The 24,749-nt window shown below is 45.5% G+C and overlaps 1 protein-coding gene across 2 annotated transcripts in view; it reads left to right on the top strand.

The window, feature by feature from the left end:
- Positions 1-24,749, top strand: part of arid4b (AT-rich interaction domain 4B) — a 212,052-nt gene that overhangs the window by 21,944 nt on the left and 165,359 nt on the right. For both annotated transcript variants that reach the window (XM_070884649.1, XM_070884648.1), the window contains exon 4: positions 18,078-18,143. In XM_070884649.1, the coding sequence (XP_070740750.1) occupies positions 18,078-18,143 (66 nt within the window). The remainder of the gene's footprint in view (positions 1-18,077; positions 18,144-24,749) is intronic.

The raw sequence follows: 24,749 nt of genomic DNA, 5'->3' as shown, positions 1-24,749 counted from the left end.
TACTTATAGCACAGAAACAGGCCATTCAGTCCAATCTATGCCAGTGTTCATGCTCCACACAAGCCTCCTCCTGCCCTACTTCAGCTAACCCTATCAGCATATCCTTCTATTCCTTTCTCCCTCGTGCTTATCGAGCTTCCCCTTGAATGCATCTATGCTAATCGCCTCAACCACTCCCTGTGGTAGCGAGTTCCACATTCTCACCACTTTCTGGGTAAAGAAATTTCTCTTAAATTCCCTATTGAACTTAAGAATTACTATCTTGTATTTGTGCCCCCCCCCCAGTTCTGGCCTCACCCACAAGTGGAAACCTCAGTGATGGAGGGAGTGAATGTTTAAGGTGGTGTAAGGGCTGCCAATTAAGTAGGCTGCTTTGCCCTGGATGGTGTTGAGCTTCAAGTGTTGTTAGAGCTGCACTCATCCAGGCAAGTGGAGAGCATTCCATCACACTCCTGACTTGTGCCGTGTAGATGGTGGAAAGGCTTTGGGGAGTCAGGTGGTTCGACTCTCGCTTGTTGGAGATGGTCATTACCTGGCACTTGTGTGGCACGAATGTTACTTGCCACTTATCAGCCCAAGCCTGAATGTTGTCCAGGTCTTGCTGCATGCGGGCATGGATTGCTTCATTATCTAAGAATGGCACTGACCACTGTGCAATCATCAGTGAACATCCCCACTTCTGACCTTATGATGGAGGGAAGGTCATTGATGAAGCAGCTGAAGATGGTTGGGCCGAGGACACTGCCCTGAGGAACTCCTGCAGTGATGTCCTGGGGCTGGGATGATAGACAACCCATAGTGCTCAATTTTCCCCAAAGCCTTTTTTTGGCAAACTTGGAGTTATGCCCGATTTTTGGGGGCCTAAGTACGCCCCCCCCAAAAAAGTTCTAAGTTTCCCCGTTGGATTTGTTCATTTTGGCTTTTGGGGGTGGAGCCTTGATCGGCGGCAAAAAGATCAGGCTGCCATGGTAACCAGGGATGCAATGTGAGCTGATGCTGCAAAGTGAATACAGCCAGCTCGCAACACATTAAAACACATTGCATCAGCTTAAAAACACATTAAAATATATTGCAGTAACTTACCTGACATTCCGCTCCCCCGCCCGACATCACAAAAAATGCCGTCTCTCTTTCTCTCTCTCTTTCCCCCCCACCCCCCTCCCTCCCTTAATATTTGTTAAATGATGTGCCCAGGGATTACTAATTGGTGGCATAAGTAGATCAAGAAAAAAAAGACAAACTGGTGTCGTAGGTAGTGCAACATCACTGAATAATTAGGTATTATGTGTGAACATCACCTGACTGATTCATGACCATCTTCACAAATTGGATTTCTAAACACTCGCTGGAAAGAGAAGGCCCAATTTCTCTTCCTGTCTATCCCAGTCCTTCCTTTGCAGTAGCCATATCTCCTGTATTCCACCACCATGTTCACTGACATTCTGCGCAACATTTTTTTGATAACATGTTGAGAGACGCTGTGTTGCTCTCATTCAGGCAAGAAGTGGAGTTTTGCTAAAATTTGGGTTCGTCCCTTTCTCGGCATATGTGAGCACGACCGGCTGGAGAGCAATGAGTTATGCAGGGGCATGTAGCCACATGTCGGGGGATTTCCTCAACAGGTGCAGTATTTGCCACAGGGGAATTTTTTGTTCTTCATATACACATGCTGCTTGATCTCCTCTGCCAATGCTCACGAACAAAGGTTGAAAAAAAAATCTCTACCTCCTTGTTTCTCACTGCAATTCTTTTTGTCTTGTTCGCCTTGGCCCAAAATCTGCGGTCCGGATAACGGCCAATTGGCAACGTTTACCGTCATTCTGCCTTTGAAACTGACCGCAACATTGGGATTTGGTGCATGCTCAGCTCCGGATGTTGCGTTCTCATTTGCAGCTCCGACACAGGCTCTGCTGTTCTCTTCTCTCTTACCCCCCCCCCTCGCCCCTTCGCCCCCCCACAGAGCCGGCGATCAGTGTAATCACTGCAATCAGCGAAACTGACCAAAGCTTCAGCTCTTCCGCAGTAATTACGCTGTTAAATTCCCCACTAAAAGTTAGATCCAAAGGGATTAGGTGTAACTGGGGTTTAAATCAGCGTATTGACTGCTAAGCAAATTTTATGGGCTCGAAAGACTAATTTTAATTTTGTACAATCTCAAAGGTATCCATTTTAATAAAAAAATAAAAATTTTAAAACTTTTTAAAAATTTGTAATTTATTTAAAGTTTGTTCATCTTTATTTCAGGTTTGCCTTTTCCCCATGTGAAAGCCCCAATCTTTGTTTTGCTCTCTTATATTTTTTTTAAAAGTTAGAATTTTAAAAGAGCTTACTCACTTCCTTGTTCGCTGTCTGTGAGAATTCTGCGTTTTGATTGGCTGCTCAGACACCTTGTTGATGTCACAGCAGCTCGCACTATGGGATTCCCACTATAAGTCGTTGATTTCAATTGAAAGTCGGAAAACTCAAAGTTCTTGACACGGAGATTGCGAGATCCTTGATCGACGCTTCCTTCGGGGCCAACGCCGAATGCTTTCGCCTCCACCGCTGACAGCAAATTCCAGGCCCTTGTCTTTGTGTATCTGCCATTCTTTGTATCTGTCTGTGTTTGACTCTTCCGCCTGTGCTCGTTCCTTTTCACTCTCCCTCTTTCTTTCCTTCCATTTACTCTCCGGTTTCTTTCCCGTTGAACTGTTGCTCCGAATTAAAATAGTTTTCATTTTTAAACGGAGGGAAAAAACTGATCTGGGTCTGTTGCCACAGTTGGCTTCAGCATCCTGGATGTGGGAGGGAGAAAGATGTGATTGCACTGGAGAGGGTATAGAGGAGATTTACGAGGATGTTGTGTGGACTGGAGAATTTTAGCTGAGGAAAGATTGGCTGGGTTTGTTTTCTTTGGAAAAGAGGAGGCTGAGGGGAGACATAATTGAGGGGTATAAAATTATGAGGGGCTGAGATAGTGGATAGGCCGGACCTATTTCCCTTAGCAGAGGGGTCAACAACCAGGGGGCGTAGATTTAAAGTCATTGGTAGGTTTACAGGCGATTTGAGGAGACATTTTTTTCACCCAGAGGGTGGTGGGAGTCTGGAACTCACTGCCGGAAAGAGTGGCAGAGGCAGAAACCCTCACCACATTTTTTAAAAAGTACTTGGATGTGCACTTGAAGTGTCGTAACCTGCAAGACTGTGGACCAAGAACTGGAAAGTGGGATTAGGCTGGATAGCTCTTTGTCGGCCGGCACAAACACAATGTGCTGTAAATGTCTCTGATTTCTGTTGATTGCTTTCTGGTTGAAGTGCCTGTGTGTAGATGCCGGCTTCAGACAGGAATATCCTTGGCTATGGTCGCCACAGCCGCAGACTGGGTGGAGATCACATCTTAAACAAGGTAGGTACTGCAGGGGATCTCCTGGACTAGCTTAGATCACCGAGATGGGTCGGAGAGGAATTTCCCAGATTTTTTTCCCCCCAAATTGGCCTGGGTTTGTGATGTGTTTTTTTGCCTCTTCCAGGAGATCACATGGTTTTGGGTGCAGTGTATATGTTGTAATGCACAAGGTATTGCAGTTGTGTGGGACAGATTCGATGGGCCAGATGGTCTTTACATGTCTGTCATTATTTGTATGTTCATAAAATATCTTGCTGGAGGTTAATGTCCACGCTTACACTTAGTCAAGATACTGGAGGGGGGCTGGTGCCCATGGAAATGCAGCCTTGCACGAGATGACAAGTTAGTGGAAGGGATTTGGTACTTGGGCTGGAGCGGAGGGTGCAGGCGACAACCCAACATTCGATGTCATCTTCAAGGGAAGAGTTATGGCACGCAGACTGGAGCGGAGGGGACAGGCAGCCGCTACCACAGCCTATTGTTTGTCCTTTGGGCAGCTTGGGGATGTAGTTGTCGTGCTGTTTCACAAGATGACGTCCCCTGTCAGAGGGGTCAACAACCAGATTTAAAGTAATTGGGGGGAGGTTTAGAGGGGAAGTTTCTTCACCCAGAGGGTGGTGGGGGTCTGGAACTCACTGCCTGAAAGGGTGGTAGAGGCAGAAACCCTCACCGCATTTAAAAATTACTTGGATGTGCACTTGAAGTGCCGTAACCGACAGGGCTACAGACCCAGAGCTGGAAAGTGGGATTAGGCTGGGTAGCTCTTTGTCGGCCGGCGTGGACACGATGGGCCGAAATGGCCTCCTTCCGTGCTGTAAATTTCTATGATGAGAATTAATTTATTCAATAAACACACTAAGTTTTGGGACCCACTGTGTGTTTCCAACAGTTCCTGTTTCCATGTTGCGACCTCCTCCCTCTTTCCCTTCTACCGCCCCCCCCCCCCCCCACATTTTTCCCCTCTCCCTCACCTTCTTGCTTTTGCTTTTCACCAGCTGAATGATTCACTCATTATTTTGTACTTCTAATAAATGATAGAATTTTCACCATAGCAGAAGGCTGCGTGGCCTTGAGTGCCTGCACCAACATTTTGCAAGGACTGTGCGTTTAGTCCTATTTCCCCCTCCCATTCCCTAGACCCTTTTAACATTAGTTTTCACATTTTTTTCTGCTTGACTTTAAAAGCTGCTATGGGTTCAGCTTCCATTATTAGTTCCAGTCGGGTTTTCCATGTCCTGATGACGCTCTGCATAAAAAACTCATCCTAACTGCACCCTTCATTCTTCTGGCAGTGATCTAAAATTAATGTCCTCTCGTTATTGACTCAGAGGAAATTGTTTTTCCTTATTTACTTTTATCAAACCCCCTCATAATTTTGATCAGATTGCTGCCTCTTCTCTGTTCTCATGAAAAGAGCACAGTTTCTTTAATGTTGCTACATAACTAAAGCCTCACAGCCCTGTGAATCTCTTCTGTTCCCTTTCCGTGGCCTTGACATCCTTCCTAAAATAGAATGCCCAGAATTGGGTACAGTGTTGTAACCGTTGGCCAACCTGTGATTTGTATAGGTTCAGCATGACCCTGTTGCTCCACAAAAGCAAAGGGTCCCATCTACTTTTTCTTACAGCTTTATCAGCTTGTACCGCCTACTTTCAAACATTTGTGCGTCTGCTCCTTATCTCCTTTGAAAGGTTTACCATTTGGCGTATAGTTCCTCCTTATTATTCTTCCTCAATATACATCACAGTAAATTAAATCTGACATCTGTCTGCCTAATCTGCTCCTCTGCTCCGCCCTCCTGAAGTCTCGCACCGCTCTCTTCACAGTTAATCATGCTCTTTACTTCACTCTTATCTGCATATTTTGATGACGTGCCCACACATATCCATGACCAGTTCAGAGCAAAGATCCTCATGCTGACCCCTGGGTGCCACAACTGTTTATAGCTCTCCAGTCTAAAATACATCCATCAGCCACTACCCTCTGCCTTTTGTACTGTCGCCAACTTCCTATCCATGCTGCCACATTCTGTTTAAGACTCTGGACCTTGATTTTATGAACAAGTCTCCTAAGTGGCACCTTGTCAAATAGCTTTTCAAAATCCATATTTACAACATGCACTGCATTTCCTTTATCAATAAATACACTGCTATTTTCTCAAAGAATTGGATGTCCTTAATAACCTGTGCCTTTCTAAGTGGGGATTAATGCAGTCCCTTATTACGGTCTCTGGAAGCTTACTTAATATCAATAAACAAAAAGTGGCAGATGCTCGAAATCTAAAACGAAAACAGAATATGCTGCAAAAACATATGCTGTTCCGGCAGGGTCTGCAGAGAGTACAGCTAAGTTGAGGTTTTGGGTGTGAATCGGAGAGATGTAAACAGTGGTGCCCTGCTGAGGTTAGAACAGCCCCTGAAATGTGAACATGTCTGTTCCCTCCACCAATGATGACTGACCTGCTGAGTGTTTGCAGCATTTTCTTGTTTCTACCGACCGTGGATGTTAGGCTGACCCGTTTCTCAATTCTCAGACATAAATGCTGCTTTGGCTGCCCTCCCGTTTTCTGCCACACTACTACGGTATAAAGTGATGGTCATAACCTCTGCTGTCTCCTCTCTGACTTGGCATGCTATTCGAGCCAGGTTCTTTTTCCACTCTAGAGTTCCATCGTGTTTTTGAATACTATTTCCTGATCTGTAGTTATCCGATCAAATTGCAATACATCCTCCTCTTGTGCTTTTTCATTCTTTCTATACAAGTCAAATTTGAGTCGTTTTGCATGCGCACTGTATTGGGGGAGACCTAAACATCATCCCACCGCCGCCTCTATTTCCGTCCCCACCCCCGAGCTACGCAGGCACACCCGCCATTGCAATTGCACATGCGCACTGTATTGGGGAGGGGGGGGAGGGAAGGGTCCTAAACACCATCCCACTTCCTCCTCTATTTCCGTCCCCACCCCCGAGCTACGCAGGCACACCCGCCATTGCAAATTGCACATGCGCACTGTATTGGGGAGGGGGGGGGGGGGGGAAAGGGTCCTAAACACCATCCCACCTCCTCTATTTCCGTCCCCACCCCCGAGCCACGCATGCACACCCACCATTGCAACTGCACATGCGCACCAGAGGTTCTAAACGCGCATGCACCTAGCTGCAGGGCTGCCATAAATTCTGCCTGTGGAGAAGGTCAGACCATTGGAGCGGGGAGAGGACAGGGGATCAGGGAAGGTTGGGGGAGAGGAGAGGTGAGGGGATCCGAGGGAATAGGGGGTTAATAAGAGGAGAGGAGGTCGGGGGGGGGGGGGCGAAGAAGGTTGGAGTGGTGGGTTGGGGAAGGTCAGGAACTCGGGAGGAGAAGAACCTGGAGAGAACAATGGGGATGGAGCAAGTACGTGATTCGGGTCTGAAGCGGGACGGGGTGGGGGCGCAGGGGGGAGAACCGGAACGCGAAGATGGATCACATTCTCTCTTTTTCCCCCCCCCCCCCCCCCTGTTAGATGTGGATCACATTCTTCCAACCGGATAAATTCGTGACTCCCTTCTCGCATGGATCGGGTGAACGGCCTCTCCCCAGTGTGAACTCGCTGGTGTGTCACAAGGTCGGATACACGTGCACGGACACACACCCCACACATGCACTAAAGTTATAGCCATGACCTTGGTCCCTTCATTCTAAATTAAATAATTTTTATCACTTCGATAAAGAAAAAACACAACACCAGAGCAGTAACTAACCCCCTAATTAGATTATAATATATTTTATTTTACCAGCCAAGGACAACTATAATTACAATTGCAGAATACTAGATAACAGAGGATCTTCACAAAACCAGCTACAGCTACACGTTCTGTAGCCTGCCTGATGAGACTGGATCAAGTTACACACTGCAGACAAATTGTTGGGTGTGTCTTGTCCTCCAAGGGGACCAATCAAAAATCTGGGCCAATCCACTTGTGTTGCAAATCAACACAGCCGACAAACATACGGAAATCTCCAACAGGGTAACACCAGCTAGCCTGTTCCAAATATCTCTTTTTTTTTTGGTTTAAAAAAACAAAATAGTCCTTTCGTATCTCCACCACCTTTATTCTCCATCGGAGAGTTTCTGTTTCATCTCTAATCGGCCTACCCTTTCTTTTAACATGTTGCTTACTTTCTGAACATCTATTAAATTCTGCTACTATTTCCTCCTTCTTGCTCCCGCTTAGCCATTCTAATTTTTTAATTTTGCTTACCCCTCTATATTCTGTAGTCTGCTTGATTTTCGTTTGCATTCATAGCACTGGATTTGACATAAGCCTTTTAAAAAATCTCATTGTAATTTGAATTTCTCTGCGTATCCAACGACCTCCAGCTTTTGTTGTACTCCTTATCGGAATATGCCTCATCTCTACCCTGTTTGAAAGTTCCCCATTGATTTGACGACTGTGTTACCTTCAATTTTTCTTTGCTGTTTGTTTGAGTTAGTTCCCTTTTTTATCTTGTTGAAATCTGCTTTTTCTGCTTACCTTCAACTGTTCCTTTTCTTTTTCAATTTTTATACATTGAAGCGAACTAGTTATGGCTGCTATTTCTTAAATGTTCTCCTTACTTTATCTAATCAGCCAAGCTCAGTTAGTAGCACCCTCGCCTCGGAGTCAGAAGGTTGTCGGTTCAAGTCCCAACTCGATAAGGGAACAAGGCGTTATGGGGAGCGGGCAGGAAGTGGACCCGAGTCCATGATCGGATCAGCCATGATCGTATTAAATGGCGGAGCAGGCTCGAGAGGCCGTATGGCCGACTACTGCTCCTATTTCTTATGTTCTTATGTTAACTCCAGGGACTTGAGCACAAAAGTCTAAGCTGACACTGCAGTGCTGAGGAAGTGCTTCACAGTCAGACCACACTCGACTAGCTCCGTTGGGCGGGCCACATTGTCCGCATGACCGACACAAGACTCCCAAAGCGAGCGCTCTACTCGGAGCTCTTACATGGCAAGCAAGCCCTGGGTGGGCAGAGGAAACGTTTCAAGGACACTCTCAAAGCCTCCTTGATAATATGCAATATCCCCGCCGACACCTGGGAGTCCCTGGCCAAAGACTGCCTTAAGTGGAGGAAGAGCATCCGGGAGGGCGCTGAGCACCTCGAGTCTCATCGCCGAGAGCATGCAGAAACCAAGCGCAGGCAGCGGAAGGAGCGTGCGGCAAACCAGTCCCAACCACCCTTTCCTTCAATGTCTGTCCCACCTGTGACAGAGACTGTAATTCCTGTACTGGACTGTTCAGTCACCTGAGAACTCACTTTTAGAGTGGAAGCAAGTCTTCCTGGATTTCGAGGGACTGCCTATGATGATGATGGATGCAGTGTCGGAGGTGCTGTCTTTCGGATGAGATGTAAACCGAGGTCCCGTCTGCTCTCTCAAGTGGATGTAAAAGAACCTATGGTACTATTTCGAAGATCCCTGGTGTCCTGGCCAATATTTATCCCTCAATCAACATCACTAAAAACAGATTATCTGGTCATTATCACATCGCTGTTTGTGGGAACTGCAGCTTTTCCCACATTACAACAGTGACTACACCTCAAAAAGTACTTCATTGGTTTTGGGACATCCGGAGGTCGTGAAAGGCGCTGTATAAATGCAAGTCTTTCATTTTTGTTGACAAACTTTCCCCATTTAATTTCCAAGAATACTAATAGTTCTTAGAACTAGATCCTGCCTCCTTTCTGTTTGGACTTAAAACAGATCAATCTATATATTAAACACTCCCCTTTGTTACTATTTGCATAACGTTTATCCCAATCTATATTCCAGGTAATTGTAGTCTCCCATTATTGTGGCCCAGTTGTTTCTGCATGTTTCTCAAATTTGTCAGCATCCGTTTTCCTCGACCTCCTTACTGCAGTTCGGAGATAAATTGTACGCTCCCAACAGGGTCACAGTTCCCTTTTGTTCCTTAACTCTAGCAGCAGGATTCTGCTTTTGCAATGTTCTCTTCCGTGTGCTCTGGTGCTGTAATCCCCGCCGTAGCAATTTGTGTCCGGCTCACATTTTATTCTGAAAACGTTGTGTGTACATCACATTATCGGCACGGTAGCATATTGGCAACATCACTGGACTAGTAATCCAGAGGCTTGGACTAATGATCTAGAGACATGAGTTCAAATCCCACCATGGAAGCTGGGGAATTTAAATTCAGTTAATTAAATAAATATTGAATTTTTAAAAAGCTAGTATCAGTGATGATGTTGATCATCACAGGCAGTCCCTCGGAATCGAGGAAGACTTGCTTCCACTCTTAAAGTGAGTTCTTCGGTGGCCGAACAGTCCAATACGAGAACCATAGTCTCTGTCACAGGTGGGACAGGTTTGTCGCACGCTCTTTCTGCTGCCTGCACTTAATTTCTCCATGCTCTCGCCGACGAGACTCGAGGTGCTCAGCGCCCTCCCGGATGCACTTCCTCCACTTAGGGCGGTCTTTGGCCAGGGACTCCCAGGTGTCGGTGGGGATGTTGCACTTTATAAGGGAGGCTTTGAGAGTGTCCTTGTAACATTTCCTCTGCTTGTTTGCCGTGAAGGAGTTCCGAGAAGAGCGCTTGCTTTGCGAGTCCCGTGTCTGGCATGCGAACAACGTGGCCTGCCCAGCAGAGCTGATCAAGTGTGGTCAGTGCTTCAATGCTGGGGATGTTGGCCTGGTCCATGATTGCCGTAAAAACCCAACTGGTTCACTGATTCCCTTTAGGGAAGGAAATCTGCCGTCCTTACCCAGTCTGGCCCATATGTGACTCCAGACCTACAACAATGTGGTTGACTCTTAACTGTCTTTGAACTGGCCTAGCAAGCCATTCAGTTGTATCAAACTGCTACGACAAAGCCAGCACTGTGAGAGCACATTCACATCACGGACTGCAGCGTTTCAAAAAGGCAGTTCACCACCATATTCTCAAATGCAGTTGGGGATGGGCAATAATTGCCGTCCTGGCCTAATCAATCAGAAAAACATGTGCTGTAGGCCTACTTAAAGTGTAATATATACCAGACACACAATGTTTAACATATTTACAGAGATCTCCCCTGGAATTGATCATGGTGAGCTAGGCACATGCTATTTTATAATAACCAGAGTGTTATATCATGTAAGACACAATACCTTAATTATGCAATTGATATATAAATGTGGCTGAGGTACTGGGACCGTAAGATAATGGGACTAAAGGCGGATAAATCCTCTGGACCTGATGGCTTGCATCCTAGGCTCTTAAGAGAAGTAGCGGCAGGGATAGTACATTGGTTGTAATTGACCAAAATTCCCTGGATTCTGGAGAGGTCCCAGCAGATTGGAAAACTGCAAATGTAACGCCCCTATTTAAAAAAAGGAGGCAGACAAAAAGCAGGAAACTATAGACCAGTTAGCCTAACATCTGTGGTTGGGAAAATGCTGGAGTCCATTATTAAAGAAGCAGTAACAGGACATTTGGAAAAGCAAAATTTGGTCAGGCAAACTCAGCATGGATTTATGAAGGGGAAGTCATGTTTGACAAATTTGCTGGAGTTCTTTGAGGATGTAGCGAACAGGGTGGATAAAGGGGAACCAGTGGATGTGATGTATTTGGACTTCCAGAAGGCATTTGACAAGGTGCCACACAAAAGGCTACTGCACAAGATAAAAGTTCACAGGGTTGTGGGTAATATATTAGCATGGATAGAGGATTGGCTGACAAACAGAAAACAGAGAGTCGGGATAAATGGGTCATTCTCGGGTTGGCAATCAGTAACTAGTGGGGTGCCGCAGGGATCAGTGCTGGGACCCCAACTATTTACAATCTATATTAACGACTTGGAAGAGGGGACTGAGTGTAACGTAGCCAAGTTTGCCGACAATACAAAGATGGAAGGAAAAGCAATGCATGAGAAGGACACACAAAATCTGCAAAAGGACATAGACAGGCTAAGTGAGTGGGCAAAAATTTGGCAGGTGGAGTATAATGTTGGAAAGTGTGAGGTCATGCACTTTGGCAGAAAAAAATCAAAGAGCAATTTATTTAAATGGAGAAAGATTGCAAAATGCTGCGATACAGCGGGACCTAGGGGTACTTGTGCATGAAACACAAAAGGTTAGTATGCAGGACAGCAAGTGGTCAGGAAGGCCAATGGAATCTTGGCCTTTATTGCAAAGGGGATGGAGTATAAAAGCAGAGAAGTCTTGCTACAGTTGTACAGGGTATTAGTGAGGCCACACCTGGAATGCTGCGTGCAGTTTTCGTTTCCCTATATACGAAAGGATATACTTGTTCAGAGAAGGTTCATAAGGTTGATTCCAGAGATGAGGGGGTTGACTTAAGAGGAAAGGTTGGGCTTTTACTCATTGGAATTCAGAAGAATGAGAGGTGATCTTATCGAAACGTAAAAGATTATGGAGGGGGTTTGACAAGGTGGATGAAGGGAGGATGTTTCCACTGATAGGAGAGACGAGAACTAGGGGGCATGATCTTAGGTATCTCCACCTCCTTTATTCTCCATCGGAGAGTTTCTGTTTCATCTCTAATCGGCCTACCCTTTCTTTTTACATGTTGCTTACTTTCTAAATATCTATTAAATTCTGCTACTATTTCCTCCTCCTTGCTCCCGCTTAGCCATTCTAATTTTTTTATTTTGCAATGGGTCATATATGCTGGAGGGAAACCATGATGTTTCAAGTGTGATCACTGCATTGGGGACAAAATATTTTATTTTTTCTGTTTTTAAGCTCTCTCTCTCGAGCAACATGTCCATCTTTGACACTAAATATCACCACAGACTATCCAATGATCCAGTGTTTATGGGTCAATTATTGCCCAAAATCCTAAGCCTGTCATACCCCTCTCACTAAGAATGTTGATAAGTCTACAAAATAAATCTGCTGTTTGTCTCTCGTTCTGTCTGTCTTTTTCTTTTCCTCCCTTTTTCTCTCAATGTCCATTTCTCTCTCACCTCTTTATTTCTGGGTTCAAGTCCCACTCCAGAGACTTGAGCACACAAATCTAGGCTGATGTCGAGGGAGTGCTGTACTGTCGGAGGTGCCGTCTTTTGGATGAGATGATAAACTCTTTCGGTGTGACAGGTACACTTGTGGGTGGGTGGGTGAGCAAGCAGGCAGCACAAGATAGCCTTGGAGGTTGTGACCAGTTGCACTGAGGGCACATGATGCAGCTCAGGCTGATGTACCCCAACTGGGTGGACAAGAGAATGAGCTGGCAGGCCAGGTCTTGCTGTGTTTGGCTCCCACATGGTCTCTAGTGACTAATTCAGATCATGAGAAGCATTATTTTGAAGCAGAGCAGGGGAGTTATCCCTGATGTCCTGGCCAATATTTATCCCCCAACCAACAGCACTGAAACAGGTTATCTGGTCATTATTTTATGATTTTTTTTTTCCCCCTTCGGGTACTTATCCAATTCCCTTTTTTGTGGCTTTAAAAAGAGAATTGGCTAGTACCCGAAGGAAAAAAAAATGCAGAGCTACGGGGAAAGGGCGGGGGAGTGGGACTAACTGAAGTGCTCTTGCAGAGAGCCAGCACAGGCTCGACATGCCGAATGGCCTTCTGTGCTGTACCCATTCTATGATTCTATGATTGTCACATTGCTGTTTGTGGGAGCTTGCTGTGTGTTTCCTACATTTCAACAGTGACTACACTCCAAGAGAATGAGCTGGCAGGCCAGGTCTTGCTGTGTTTGGCTCCCACATGGTCTCTAGTGACTTAATTCAGATCATGAGAAGCAATTCCCACCAATTTACAGCAAAATAAGCCTTTTATGACAGTTTAATTCTGGTCGGTGTCAGATGTTAGAAATTTTACATCTGTATATTTTCAGCCATCTAACTGGTTGTCCAATGAGGAAAGGTTGAGCAGATTGGGCCTATACTCATTGGTGTTTAGAAGAATGAGAGGTGATCTTATTGAAACATATAAGGTGCTCGACAGGGTGGATGCTGAGAGGATGTTTCCACTTGTGGGAGAATCTAGAACTAGGGGACATAGTTTCTAAATATGGGGTTGCCTATTTAAAACGGAGATGAGGAGGAATTTCTTCTTTGGAATTCTTCCCCCAGAGAGCTGTGGAGGCTGGGTCATTGAATATATTTGCAGCGGAGATAGACAGATTTTTGGATGATAAGGGAATTCAGGATTACGGGGAGCGGGTGGGGAAGTGGAGTTGAGGCCAGGATCAGATCAGCCATGATCATATTGAATGGCGGAGCAGGCTCGAGGGGCCGAATGGTCTACTCCTGCTCCCATTTCTTGTGTTCTGACGAATCTAGATGGAGGATTAAACCAAGCTCAGATCATTGTTGGACTGATTGTGTTGGCTAGTTTTTGCCATTTGCCAATTCTGAATGGTTGCTTTGGGAAAATAAGTTGAGCCATTACAATGCTGATTCGTTGTTTCTCTGTGGTACTGACTGGCATTTACCCAGTCAGATATTGGATCGGTAAACTTAATAGATAAGTGGTACTTTTGAGATGGGCTTTTTTTTTAGTAATTTCCCCTGTGCTGCAAGTAAACATTAACTTGTTAACCCTCATTTACAAGTTGCAGTCACAGAATTTGAAAACTTAAAAATACAGGGTAATGCATCAATACTTCATTGAATATAGTGTCATCGTTCTTCCTCAGGCGCAATTCAAAAGTTGTTGGTTTACTTGTTTGGATGTTTTGTAGGGGAAAAAAGTCAAATTCACATCCACCTTCTAAGTCTGCCCATAGCTGAACAAAATCACAGGTCAGAGCAGAGAATCGAGCTTTCAATAAACACATCCTGGCACAATCTGTTTTACAGTTATTCATTTAAAAATGAATTATTTTGTGTTTAAGTCCCAGGTGCCTCCAAATGTGCAGGCTTTTTCAGGTGGGGGGACGGGGAGGAGGTGTGGAGTAGGGGCTTGCTGCACAAATTTCTAACACAGAAAAGGCAATGTATTGGTTTGTTTCATGAATTTCTGTGAATGAAATAATTTTTTTGTGAGAAAGTTCCAGTGTTAACTACTTTGATTAAAGAGAAATAAGGTGGCAGTCAAAAAGGTTAGCAGAAATATTTTGCTTCCTTTTCTGCTTGCGAATTTATTTTGACGGCTGTTTGTTGATTTTTGATAGTATCATTTATCAGTAGTAGTTGTTTGGCAGCTTTCATTCATAATTTTCTATACCATTGTAAGTCTGTACATATGTGTGCATGTATGTACACATATTTTCTTTGCTGGCATTCTGATTTGCGTTTAACACAACTGAACAAAAGGGATCCTGTGAGTTACCAGTTGCAATTTCCCACTGACCAGTTGGTAAATGAGAATTTAGCAGCAAAATTCTCTCTCTCTCTCTCTCTCTCTCTCTCTCTCTCTGTCTGTCTCTCTGACTGGTTCTCTCTCTCTCTCTGTCTCTCTGACTGGTTCTCTCTCTCTCTCTTTTTCTCTCTCTCTCTCTCTCTCTCTCTCTCTCTGACTGGTTCTCTCTCTCTCTCTCTCTCTGGTTCTCTCTATGTCTCGCTCGCTCTGTCTCTCTCAGTCTCATTCTCATACAGGGTATATCAAGCTAGCTATATATTCTTTTCCACAGTGGTGTGAGGTGGAAGCAGTTGTCTAAATGTAATCCAATGATTTGACTTTTATAAATCTTTTGAAAGTACACCTTTGATGGGTGATTTTATTGAAATAGTGTTGCTATCACAAAAACCTTTTTACTAGCTTCGTTGCAGTCCACTCACTGGAGGATAAGCAGAAGGCATCATGGGGGTCAAGTGATATCATAAGCAGTGGGATGTGTTGTGACCTTGAAGCATGGTTTTTCAGGAAGGGGGCTGCATTTCTTTTGTCAATGCCTTTGTATCTCCTGGTGATATGTGTCATGGCAGACAGTAATGGATGGCAAAGCTCCAACTATTGAGTCACACAATTGGAACTATGGTATGTCACTGCAGTTTGCAGCACTGTAGTATTGTGTGTCCGTAATTGCAGTGGCTAAGGGTGGTAGTACAACGCATTGCAGGGTTACTCTGTGGCTGCATAGAATGGTTGGAAACCATTCTTCTGTCTTCCTCCCTTCCTTCCCCATGTCCCTGAATTCCCAGTGTGGGCTGTGCTGCAGTGGCGAGGTGGTGTAGGGAGATGCAGAAAGCTGAGGAGTTGGCTGACTACAGTTTGGTGAGTGGAGACGGACAGCCTCTTTGGAGAAAGACGTCTTTATATAGCGCCAATCATGACCACCGGATGTCCCAAAGAGCATTACAGCCAATGAAGCACTTTTTGGAGTGTAGTCACTGTTGTAATGTAGGAAACACGGCAGCTAAATTGCCCATAAGCAGCAATGTGATAATGAGCAGATTGAGGGAGAAATATTCGCCAGGGCACCGGGGATAACTCCCCTGCTCTTCTTCGAAATAGTGCCATGGGATCTTTTACGTCTGCCTGGGAGAGCAGACCTCGGTTTAACATCTCATCTGAAAGAGAAAGTGAAGAAATTTGTGCCCTTCAACTATCTCTGTGCAGAATCCTTAACCCTTGTACTGCGGCAAGTCTTTGCAGGCTCCCTCGGGGAACAGTAGGTGAAGGCGCCAATTAGTATTGTAGGAACCATACAGACCAAAAAATCTGGAGTCTTTATTCTCAGCATGTGCTGAGTCAGCACATCTCAGCCTGGTGCAGTAGCTGAGCCTCTGCAATTGATCTGCATGCTCCTGGGTTAAGGAGGCGATGATTAAGCCTGGGAGTTCCTGCTCTTGATTGCTATCCAGCGAGCCCTGTTGGCCTGTGTGTGTCGATGTTGTATGAGGGGCTGGATGAACTGTGGGTGTGATGCACTCGACAGTCAAATAGCCTACCAGAGGACTGCCACTCAGTGACTGTGGTACTGTACCCAGGCACTCTGTGACTTTAGCAAAACAAAAAGCCCCTCTCCAGCATGGAACTGGCTGGGTTACCTTGTTTGGTACTTCATACTTATAAAGGGTAGCCCAAAGAAAACCCTGAGCTTGACCTGGGTGTTCAGGTGATGGGATCCATAACAAACTCTTAATGTTTGGTCTTCTAATTGGCTGCACGACCAGTTGTGGAGATGTGAGCTGCAGAATGGTGTGCAGGTTCACTGGTTGCCCAGCAAATTTTATTAATTAAGCATAAAATAACGAATATAGGAAAGAGAGCCTTGAGACGGCGAAGGCAATAGACTGGTTTTGGTAGCTTGAGGGGATCAGAGATTTATTTTTCCCGACCAGCGTAGAGTCGATGGGCCAAATGGCCTCCTATACTATTCCATGATTCTATAATATAGGAATAAAAGAGGCCTGATGTAGAGAAGAATTGAGTGTTCTTCAACTCCTGGTTTGGAGTTATTTTAAAACTATTAATCTTCCAGAACTTGCTATGTTCAAATAATTTGCGACTTCAGCAAACCCAGCTGGAACTGTAGCTCCATTTGTTGACACGCCTCCAGCGCAAACATTTTCACCCTCCGCACCATGTTCGTCGCCCAATCAGAGTGCAACACCGAACGCTTTAAAGGGGTGCTCTGGGGGCAGCAGATACCAGAGGGGGGAATGGGCAGAGGTGTGGCATCAGAGCCTCATCCCATTCACACTCGTGTTATTCCATGTCTGTCTACCTTGTCAAATGTTGAATTGCTAATATGATTTACGAAAATCCAGCTGTGTTCATGACATGAGAAGCAACTTGTATTCCACGGTATACTGAACTATTCGAAACGCAGAGATGTTCGAATTGGATCTTATGGAGGCCTTTGTCTCATATCTGGTCAGCATGTTTTCTGATGAGTTAGGTATGACTTGTTGGTCTTGTGGGTGACTCTTGGTTGTGGTTACTTTTGGTGCACATCAAAATCAGAAAAGGAATAAACGTTCTGAGTGCAGAGTCATGCGTAATGGGTGTGCACGTCAGGAATTTGGATTCCAGATGAGCGCACCCAGAACAATTCTCCATCTATTAAGGACATGAAATGTTGTAGATGAATCAACTTTTGCACTCAAATTCTCAATGCTGTCTCAGCACTGAAATTCTGTGGTGGGAGTGCCAATTTCGAACAGTTTTTTAATGTTCATTCTCTGGATGTGAGCATCGTTGGCAAGGCCAGCATTTATTGCACATCCGGAGTTGCCCTTGAGAAGGTGCTGGTGAGCCCCTTTCTTGAACTGCGGCAGTTTGTGAGGTGAAGATGCTCCCACAGTGCTGTTAAGTCGGGAGTTCTAGGACTTTGACCCATCGCCGATGAAGGAACAGCGATATATTTCCAGGTCAGGTGGTGTGTGACTTGGAGGGGAACTTAGAGATGGTGGTGTTCCCGTGTGCCTGCTGCCCTTATCCTTCTAGAACCCCCATAATGTGATTATTCGGAGTGACTACTACATGGCGAAAGCTGTTTTGTATTTAGGGTATAATGGTTTTCACTGTTTTCTTTGAAGAACGGGATGGATAACCTCCCGTGCAATTTTGTTTAAGATGCCCTCGACCTGTGGTTAAGGCTGTAATGTATTTTTTGTCATATATAATAATGGCTTTTATTTCTTGTGAAGTGACACAGCATTGACAAGTCATCGACTGGGTTGATTGTCGAGGAAAGTTAACTGTTGCATTACCAGAATAGGCTCATGTAAATCTTTGACGCGCTTGTCAGATTTTCACTCGTGCTTACTATTGTTTTGGAAATTGTGCTTTATTTAAAGGTAACATTCAAACATGATTCATCAACCGTGGAAGTACAGGATGATCACATCAAAGGTCCACTCAAGGTATGCACTCGTGTTCTTACAATTTTCCGTGACTTAATGATTGAGGGAGGTGAATCCTGAGACATACAATAGCTGCAAATAAAACTAGCAGTTTGGAATCTGGATTTTATTGAAGTGTTGAAGTACTGTTTTTGGATGTATCCTGCCTGTCCAACATTAACATCTAATAAATATCTCCATAAGTGAAGCTTGCTGTATTACTCGTGAAAGTCGCTCATGAGTAAATATTCCATTTTGTGAGTGATGTTTATCTTGCCTCAATGACAGCTTTCACATATTACGTTATATTTCATTAGTGTGCAGCTGCATAGTGCAAAGATCTGCTTTCTCATTCAGCAGTAAAGGTTCTACAAGGTATGGGAGAGTTTGTTAGGTGGGGCGGGAGGGAAAGAGACTCAACCTTATTGATAAGAATAGTGCTATTAGTGGTGATTATAACTTTGAGGTTTGGGGGGAGCTGGGAGTCAATGCAGGTCTGCAGTGAAGGGTGATTGGATTTCTTGCAGGTTAGGACATGGGCAGCAGAGTTTGGATGAGCTCAAGTTTACGGAGAGTGGAAAGTGGGAGCTGGCCAGGAGAGCATTTGTACAGTCAAGTCTGGAGACAAAGGCAAGAGTGAAGGTTTTAGGCGAGAGGTAGGCGATGTCACAGAGGTGTAAATAGGCGGTCTCTGTGCTGGAGAGGGGTCAGGAGCTCAACTTGGGATCGGACAGGACGAAGAGGTTGTGAACAGTCTGGTTCAATCTGAGATGGTGGCCGAGGAGGTGGGGATGGAGTTGGTGGTGGGAGTACGGACTTTTTGGCAGGCCTAGGAATGTTTACCCTGGAGGAAATTGAAGTTCATCAGAGACTGGATATCGGCCAAGTGGCCTGACAGCACTGAAGTAGTGGAGGCATGGAGAGGTAGAGCTGGGTGTCATCAGCATTCATGTTGAAGGTGGCTCTGTGTTTGTGGATATTGCCAAGGGACAGCATGGTGATGAGGAAGAGGAGGGAGCCCTGGATGGATCTTTAGAGGACTCCAGGGCTAATGTTGCGGGTATTGGAAGAGAAGCAGGTGTTGGTGGAGATCTGGCTGCGACTGAAGAGGTATGTGCAGTCCTACTGAGCTAGACCATGGAGAAGAAGTGTTGGAGCAGAATGGTGCAGTCAATTGTGTCAAAGGATGCAGAGAGGGTGAGCAGGGAATGTGCACCATGGCCACAGGCACAGAGGATGCCATTTGTGACTTTGGTTAAGGGCTGTTATGTGCCAAGGGAGTGATGGAAACCTATTTTTTGAATTAAATTATTCGTTCTCTACCTCTCCTCCTTTAAGACAGTCCTTGTGGTGAAGGTACTTAGAAAGATTCAGTAGCAGGAGAGATGGCCACAGATTTGGCAGCAAACAAAATGTCCAAGGATTTTGGAGTGGATAGGGAGGTTGGGGTTGCAGGATAGAAGGGTTAAGAGTGTGTTTTTTGCGGAGGGTGATTTCTGAAAGGGAGGTGACAGTACAGGAGGAGAGGGAGCCATTTACAATGTCGGCCAGGGAGGGAAGTTAGATGGGCAAACAGTTGGGTAGGAATGGGGTCCAGAGAGCTGGAGATGGGTCTTGTGGATGAGTGGAGATATGAGCGGAGATGGGAGAGAAACTAGAGGGAAATACGAGTTCAGGGCTGGGAGAACTTGGTGGGAGGTTTGGTGGTTGAGGAGAAACAGCAGAGGTCATACATAGAGTAATGCTGCCTTTTTGAGTATAAACAAGTATTAGTTACTAGGAATACAATAATACGAAAACCTTTCATCTTTTAAATGTGTTCATGAAATCATAAGTATGACCATGAGAAATTGTCTCCAAATCACAACTTGTGACGTAAACATTTATGATCTTGAGAGATGTATCCTGTTTTTCTGTAAAAGCTTATATAGATTATATGTGAAGGCACATAGGACATCAGTCTTACCTGATGGTGAGTTATTTCCAGCACCACTTGGGATGTGTCCTGTCCTGGAGGTAACTACATTCTATCTTTCGATGTTATTTTACACACTGCTTTCCTGGCTGGCCTCCTACCTTCCACCCTCTGTAAACTTGAGGTGATCCAAAACTCGCCTGCCCGTATCTTAACTCGCACCAAGTCCCGTTCAACCTGTGCTTGCTGACCCACATTGACTCTGATCCACCAACGCCTTGATTTTAAAATGCTCATTCTTGTTTTGAAATCCCTCCATGACCTCGCCCCTCCTTTTCTCTGTAACCTTCTCTCCCCCTTCGGTGATCTCTGCTCTCCTCCAATTCTGGCCTCTTGTGCATCCCTGATTTACATTGCTCCACCGTTGCTGGCCATGCCTTCAGCTGCCTGGGCCCTAAGATGTGGAATTCTCCTCCTCTGTACCTCTCTCTCCTCCTTTAAGACAGGCTTTAAAACCTACCTCTTTTACCAAGCTTTTGGCGACCTGCCCTAATATCTCCTTATGTGGCTTGGCATCGAACACTACCTGTGCCGGCTTTTTGAAAGAACTATCCAATGAATCCCACTCACTGCCTCTGTCCCGATTAGCCCTGCATTGTATTCATCTAATTATTTCAAGTATTTATCTGATTCATTTCCTTTTCAAAGTTTTAATTGAATCTGCCTCCACCACCCTTTCAGGCACTGCATTCCAGATCATCACAACCCGCTGCGTAAAAACCAAATCCTCACGTCGCCTCTGCTTCTTTTGCCCAGCACCTTAAATCTGTGCCCTCTGGTTACCGACCCTCCTGCCACTCGAAATAGTTTCTCCTTATTTACTCTATCAAATCCGTTCATGATTTTGAACACCTCTCTTCCAGTCTCCTCTTAACCCGCTCTGCTTTAAGGAGAACAATCCGAGTTTCTGCGGTCTCGTCACATGACTGAAGTCCCTCATCCCTGGTATCATTCTAGAAAATCTCTAATGCACCCTCGCTAATGCCTTTCTAAAGTGTGGTGCCCAGAATTGGACAGAATACACCAGCTGAGGCTTGACCAGAGTTTTACAAGGGTTTGGCATAACTTCTTTCCTTTTGTATTCTATACCTCTATTAATAAAACCAAGAATCCCGTATGCTTTTGTAACGGCCTTCTCAAATTGTCCTGTCACCTTCAAATATTTCTGTGCATATGCCCCCAGGACTCTGTTCCAGAACCCCCTTTAACATTGTACCATTTAGTTCATAGAAACATAGAAAATAGGTGCAGGAGCAGGTCATTTGGCCCTTCGAGCCTGCACCACCATTCAATATGATCATGGTTGATCATGCAACTTCATTATCCCATTCCTGCTTTCTCTCCATACCCCTTGATCCCTTTAGCCATAAGGGCCACATCTAACTCCCTTATGAATATATCTAACGAACTGGCCTCAACAACTTTCTGTGGTAGAGAATTCCACAGGTTCACAATTTTCTGAGTGAAGAAGTTTCTCCTCATCTCGGTCCTATATGGCTTACCCCTTATCCTTGGACTGTGACCCGTGGTTCTGGACTTCCCCAACGTGAGGAACATCCTTCCTGCATCTAACCTGCCCAATCCTGTCAGAATTTTATGTGTTTCTATGAGGTCCCCTCTCATTCTTCTAAATTCCAGTGAATATAAGCCTAGTCGATCCAGTCTTTCTTCATATGTCAGTCCTGCCATCCCGGGAATCAGTGTGGTGAACCTTCGCTGCACTCCCTCAATAGCAAGAATGTCCTTCCTCAGATTAGGAGACCAAAACTGTACACAATATTCAAGGTGTGGCCTCACCCAAGGCCCTGTACAACTGCAGTAAGACCGCCCTGCTCCTATACTCAAATCCTCTCGTTAAGAAGGCCAACATGTCATTTGCCGCCTTCACTGCCTACTGTACCTGCATGCCAACTTTCAATGACTGATGCACCATGACACCCAGGTCTCGTTGCACCTCCCCTTTTCCTCTGTCACCATTCAGATAATATTCTGCCTTCCTGTTTTTGCCACCAAAGTGGATAACCTCACATTTATCCACATTATACTGCATCTGCCATGTATTTGCCCACTCACCCAACCTGTCCAAGTCATCTGCCATGTGTCTGCCCATTTCACCAGTGTCTCTACATAACATAACAAAATAAGAAATAGGAGCAGGAGTAGGCCAGACAGCCCCTCGAGCCCGCTCCGCCATTCAATAAGGTCATGGCTGATCTGATCATGGACTCAGCTCCACTTCCCATAACCCTTTACTCCCTTATCGCTCAGAAATCTGTCCATCTCCACCTTAAATATATTCAACGACCCAGCCTCCACAGCTCTCTGGGGCAGAGAATTCCACAGATTTACAACCCTCTGAGAGAAGAAATTTCTCCTCATCTCTGTTATAAATGGACGGCCCCTTATTCTAAGACTATGTCCCCTAGTTTTAGTTTCCCCTATGAGTGGAAATATTCTCTCTGCATCCACCTTGTCGAGTCCCCTCATTATCTCATTATCTACGTCCTCCTGAAGTCTGTTACTATACTCCTCACTGTTTACTACATTTCTGAATGTTGTGTCATCTGCAAAGTTTGAACTTATGCCCTGTATGCCCAAGGCCAGACCCATTTAGTCTGACAAGGCTCCTGTGTAGCACCTTGGGATGTATTATTATGTTAAAGCTGCTATGTAAATGCAAGTTGTTGTTGTGATACGTTGTTGATTGCTTGCCCTGATGCCAGTGGCCTATTCTGTGATATGTGACTGTAAACGGTTCAAATATTTCTTCATCTTTTTGAGTGCTCAAATGATTCAAACTTTATTTGAAATCTGACTGATTCTCAATGGAAAACAGTTGCTGTAATGTGATGTAAACATTACCACGAAAGAGGAAAAGATTGCACTGGTGTAATACCATGTACAGTATCAATCAAACAAGATTATAATCTGTTTACATGTCTGATGTTGCAGATTGAACTTGGCATGTAACAGATGGGAGTGTGACTTTGGAGTTTACGATTTCAGTTCTGGTACCATGACTACTGCCATTCATACAGTAATTATCATTTAGAGAGCTCTGCTTCATACCTCCTTGCAGCACATAGTTTGAAGTACTGAAGGTATTCCTGTCATCTTAATTTGCTGCAGTAAGATGTATAATATTTACAGGGACGTAATAAATGTGCTCATTTAAATTTCTGAATACTAATGTTTTGTGTTTTAGAGTGCCACTGACTGTGTGTGGTATTGTTTTCTTTCTGTTGTCACATTCCTTCCATCCTTCTCTCCCAGAGGTGTTAACCACCTGCTTGTCTACTGATCCATGGGTACCAATTGACCCGAAGCATCTCACTTGGGAGGTTATTATTACACAGAGAAAGTGAGTGCTGGCTGACCATCCAATCACACCGGTCATTCCAGTCGATCCTGCCCTCTCCCGATATACCGTTCATTCCAGCCGATCCCGATCCTGCCCTCTCCCGATACACCGGTCATTCCAACCGATCCCGATCTTGTTCCCTCCCGAAACACTGGTCATTCCAGCCGATCCCGATCCTGCCCTCTCCCGATACACCGGTCATTCCAGCCGATCCTGATCCTGCCCTCTCCCGATACACCGGTCATTCCAACCGATCCTGATCCTGCCCTCTCCCGATACATCGGTCATTCCAGCCGATCCTGATCCTGCCCTCTCCTGATACATCGGTCATTCCAGCTGATCCTGAATTTATTCCCTCCCAATACATGGTCATTCCAGCCGATCCTGATCCTGCCCTCTCCCGATACACTGGTCATTCCAGCCAATCCCGATCCTGCCCTCTCCTGATACACCGATCATTCCAGCCGATCCCGATCTTGTTCCTTCCCGATACACTGGTCATTCCAACCGATTCCGATCTTGTTCCCTCCCGATACACAGGTCATTCCAGCCGATCCCGATCCTGCCCTCTCCCGATACACCGGTCATTCCAGCCGATCCTGATCCTGCCCTCTCCCGATACACCGGCCATTCCAGCCGATCCTGATCCTGCCCTCTCCCGATACACCGGTCATTCCAGCCGATCCCGATCCTGCCCTCTTCCGATACACCGGTCACTCCAGCTGATCCCGATCCTGCCCTCTCCCGATACCCCGGTCATTCCAGCCCATCCCGATACACTGATCATTCCAGCCGATCCCAATCTTGTTCCCTCCCAATACACGGTCATTCCAGCCAGACCCGATCCTGCCCTCTCTCGATACACCGGTCATTCCAGCCGATCCGGATCCTGCCCTCTCCCGATACACCGGTCATTCCAGCTGATCCCGATCCTGCCCTCTCCCGATACACCGGTCATTCCAGCTGATCCCGATCCTGCCCTCTCCCGATACACCGGTCATTCTAGCCGATCCCAATCTTGTTCCCTCCTGATACACCGGTCATTCCAGCCGATCCTGATCTTGTTCCCACCCGATGCACCGACTGACACAATTCTGGCAGGGATTGCTGATGAGCGGATTGCCTTGTTGATGTTTGTTTCCTTTCTCTAACCCAGAACGTTGGTGCCAACTGTGTCCCTATACTTGACCCTGCATGAGATCAGCTGACTCCACAGAGACTAGTGGTTGAACCCGAGACCTTCCTAGTCTGTGGTTGAGCTACTTAGCAGGATAAACATACAGAGCCATTG

This window comes from Pristiophorus japonicus, chromosome 7, assembly GCF_044704955.1.
Source record: "Pristiophorus japonicus isolate sPriJap1 chromosome 7, sPriJap1.hap1, whole genome shotgun sequence".
In the NCBI taxonomy this organism is placed as follows: Eukaryota; Metazoa; Chordata; class Chondrichthyes; family Pristiophoridae; genus Pristiophorus; species Pristiophorus japonicus.
Note: the sequence above shows the minus strand (reverse complement) of the source record. Positions and strands in the feature narration are given on the sequence as shown.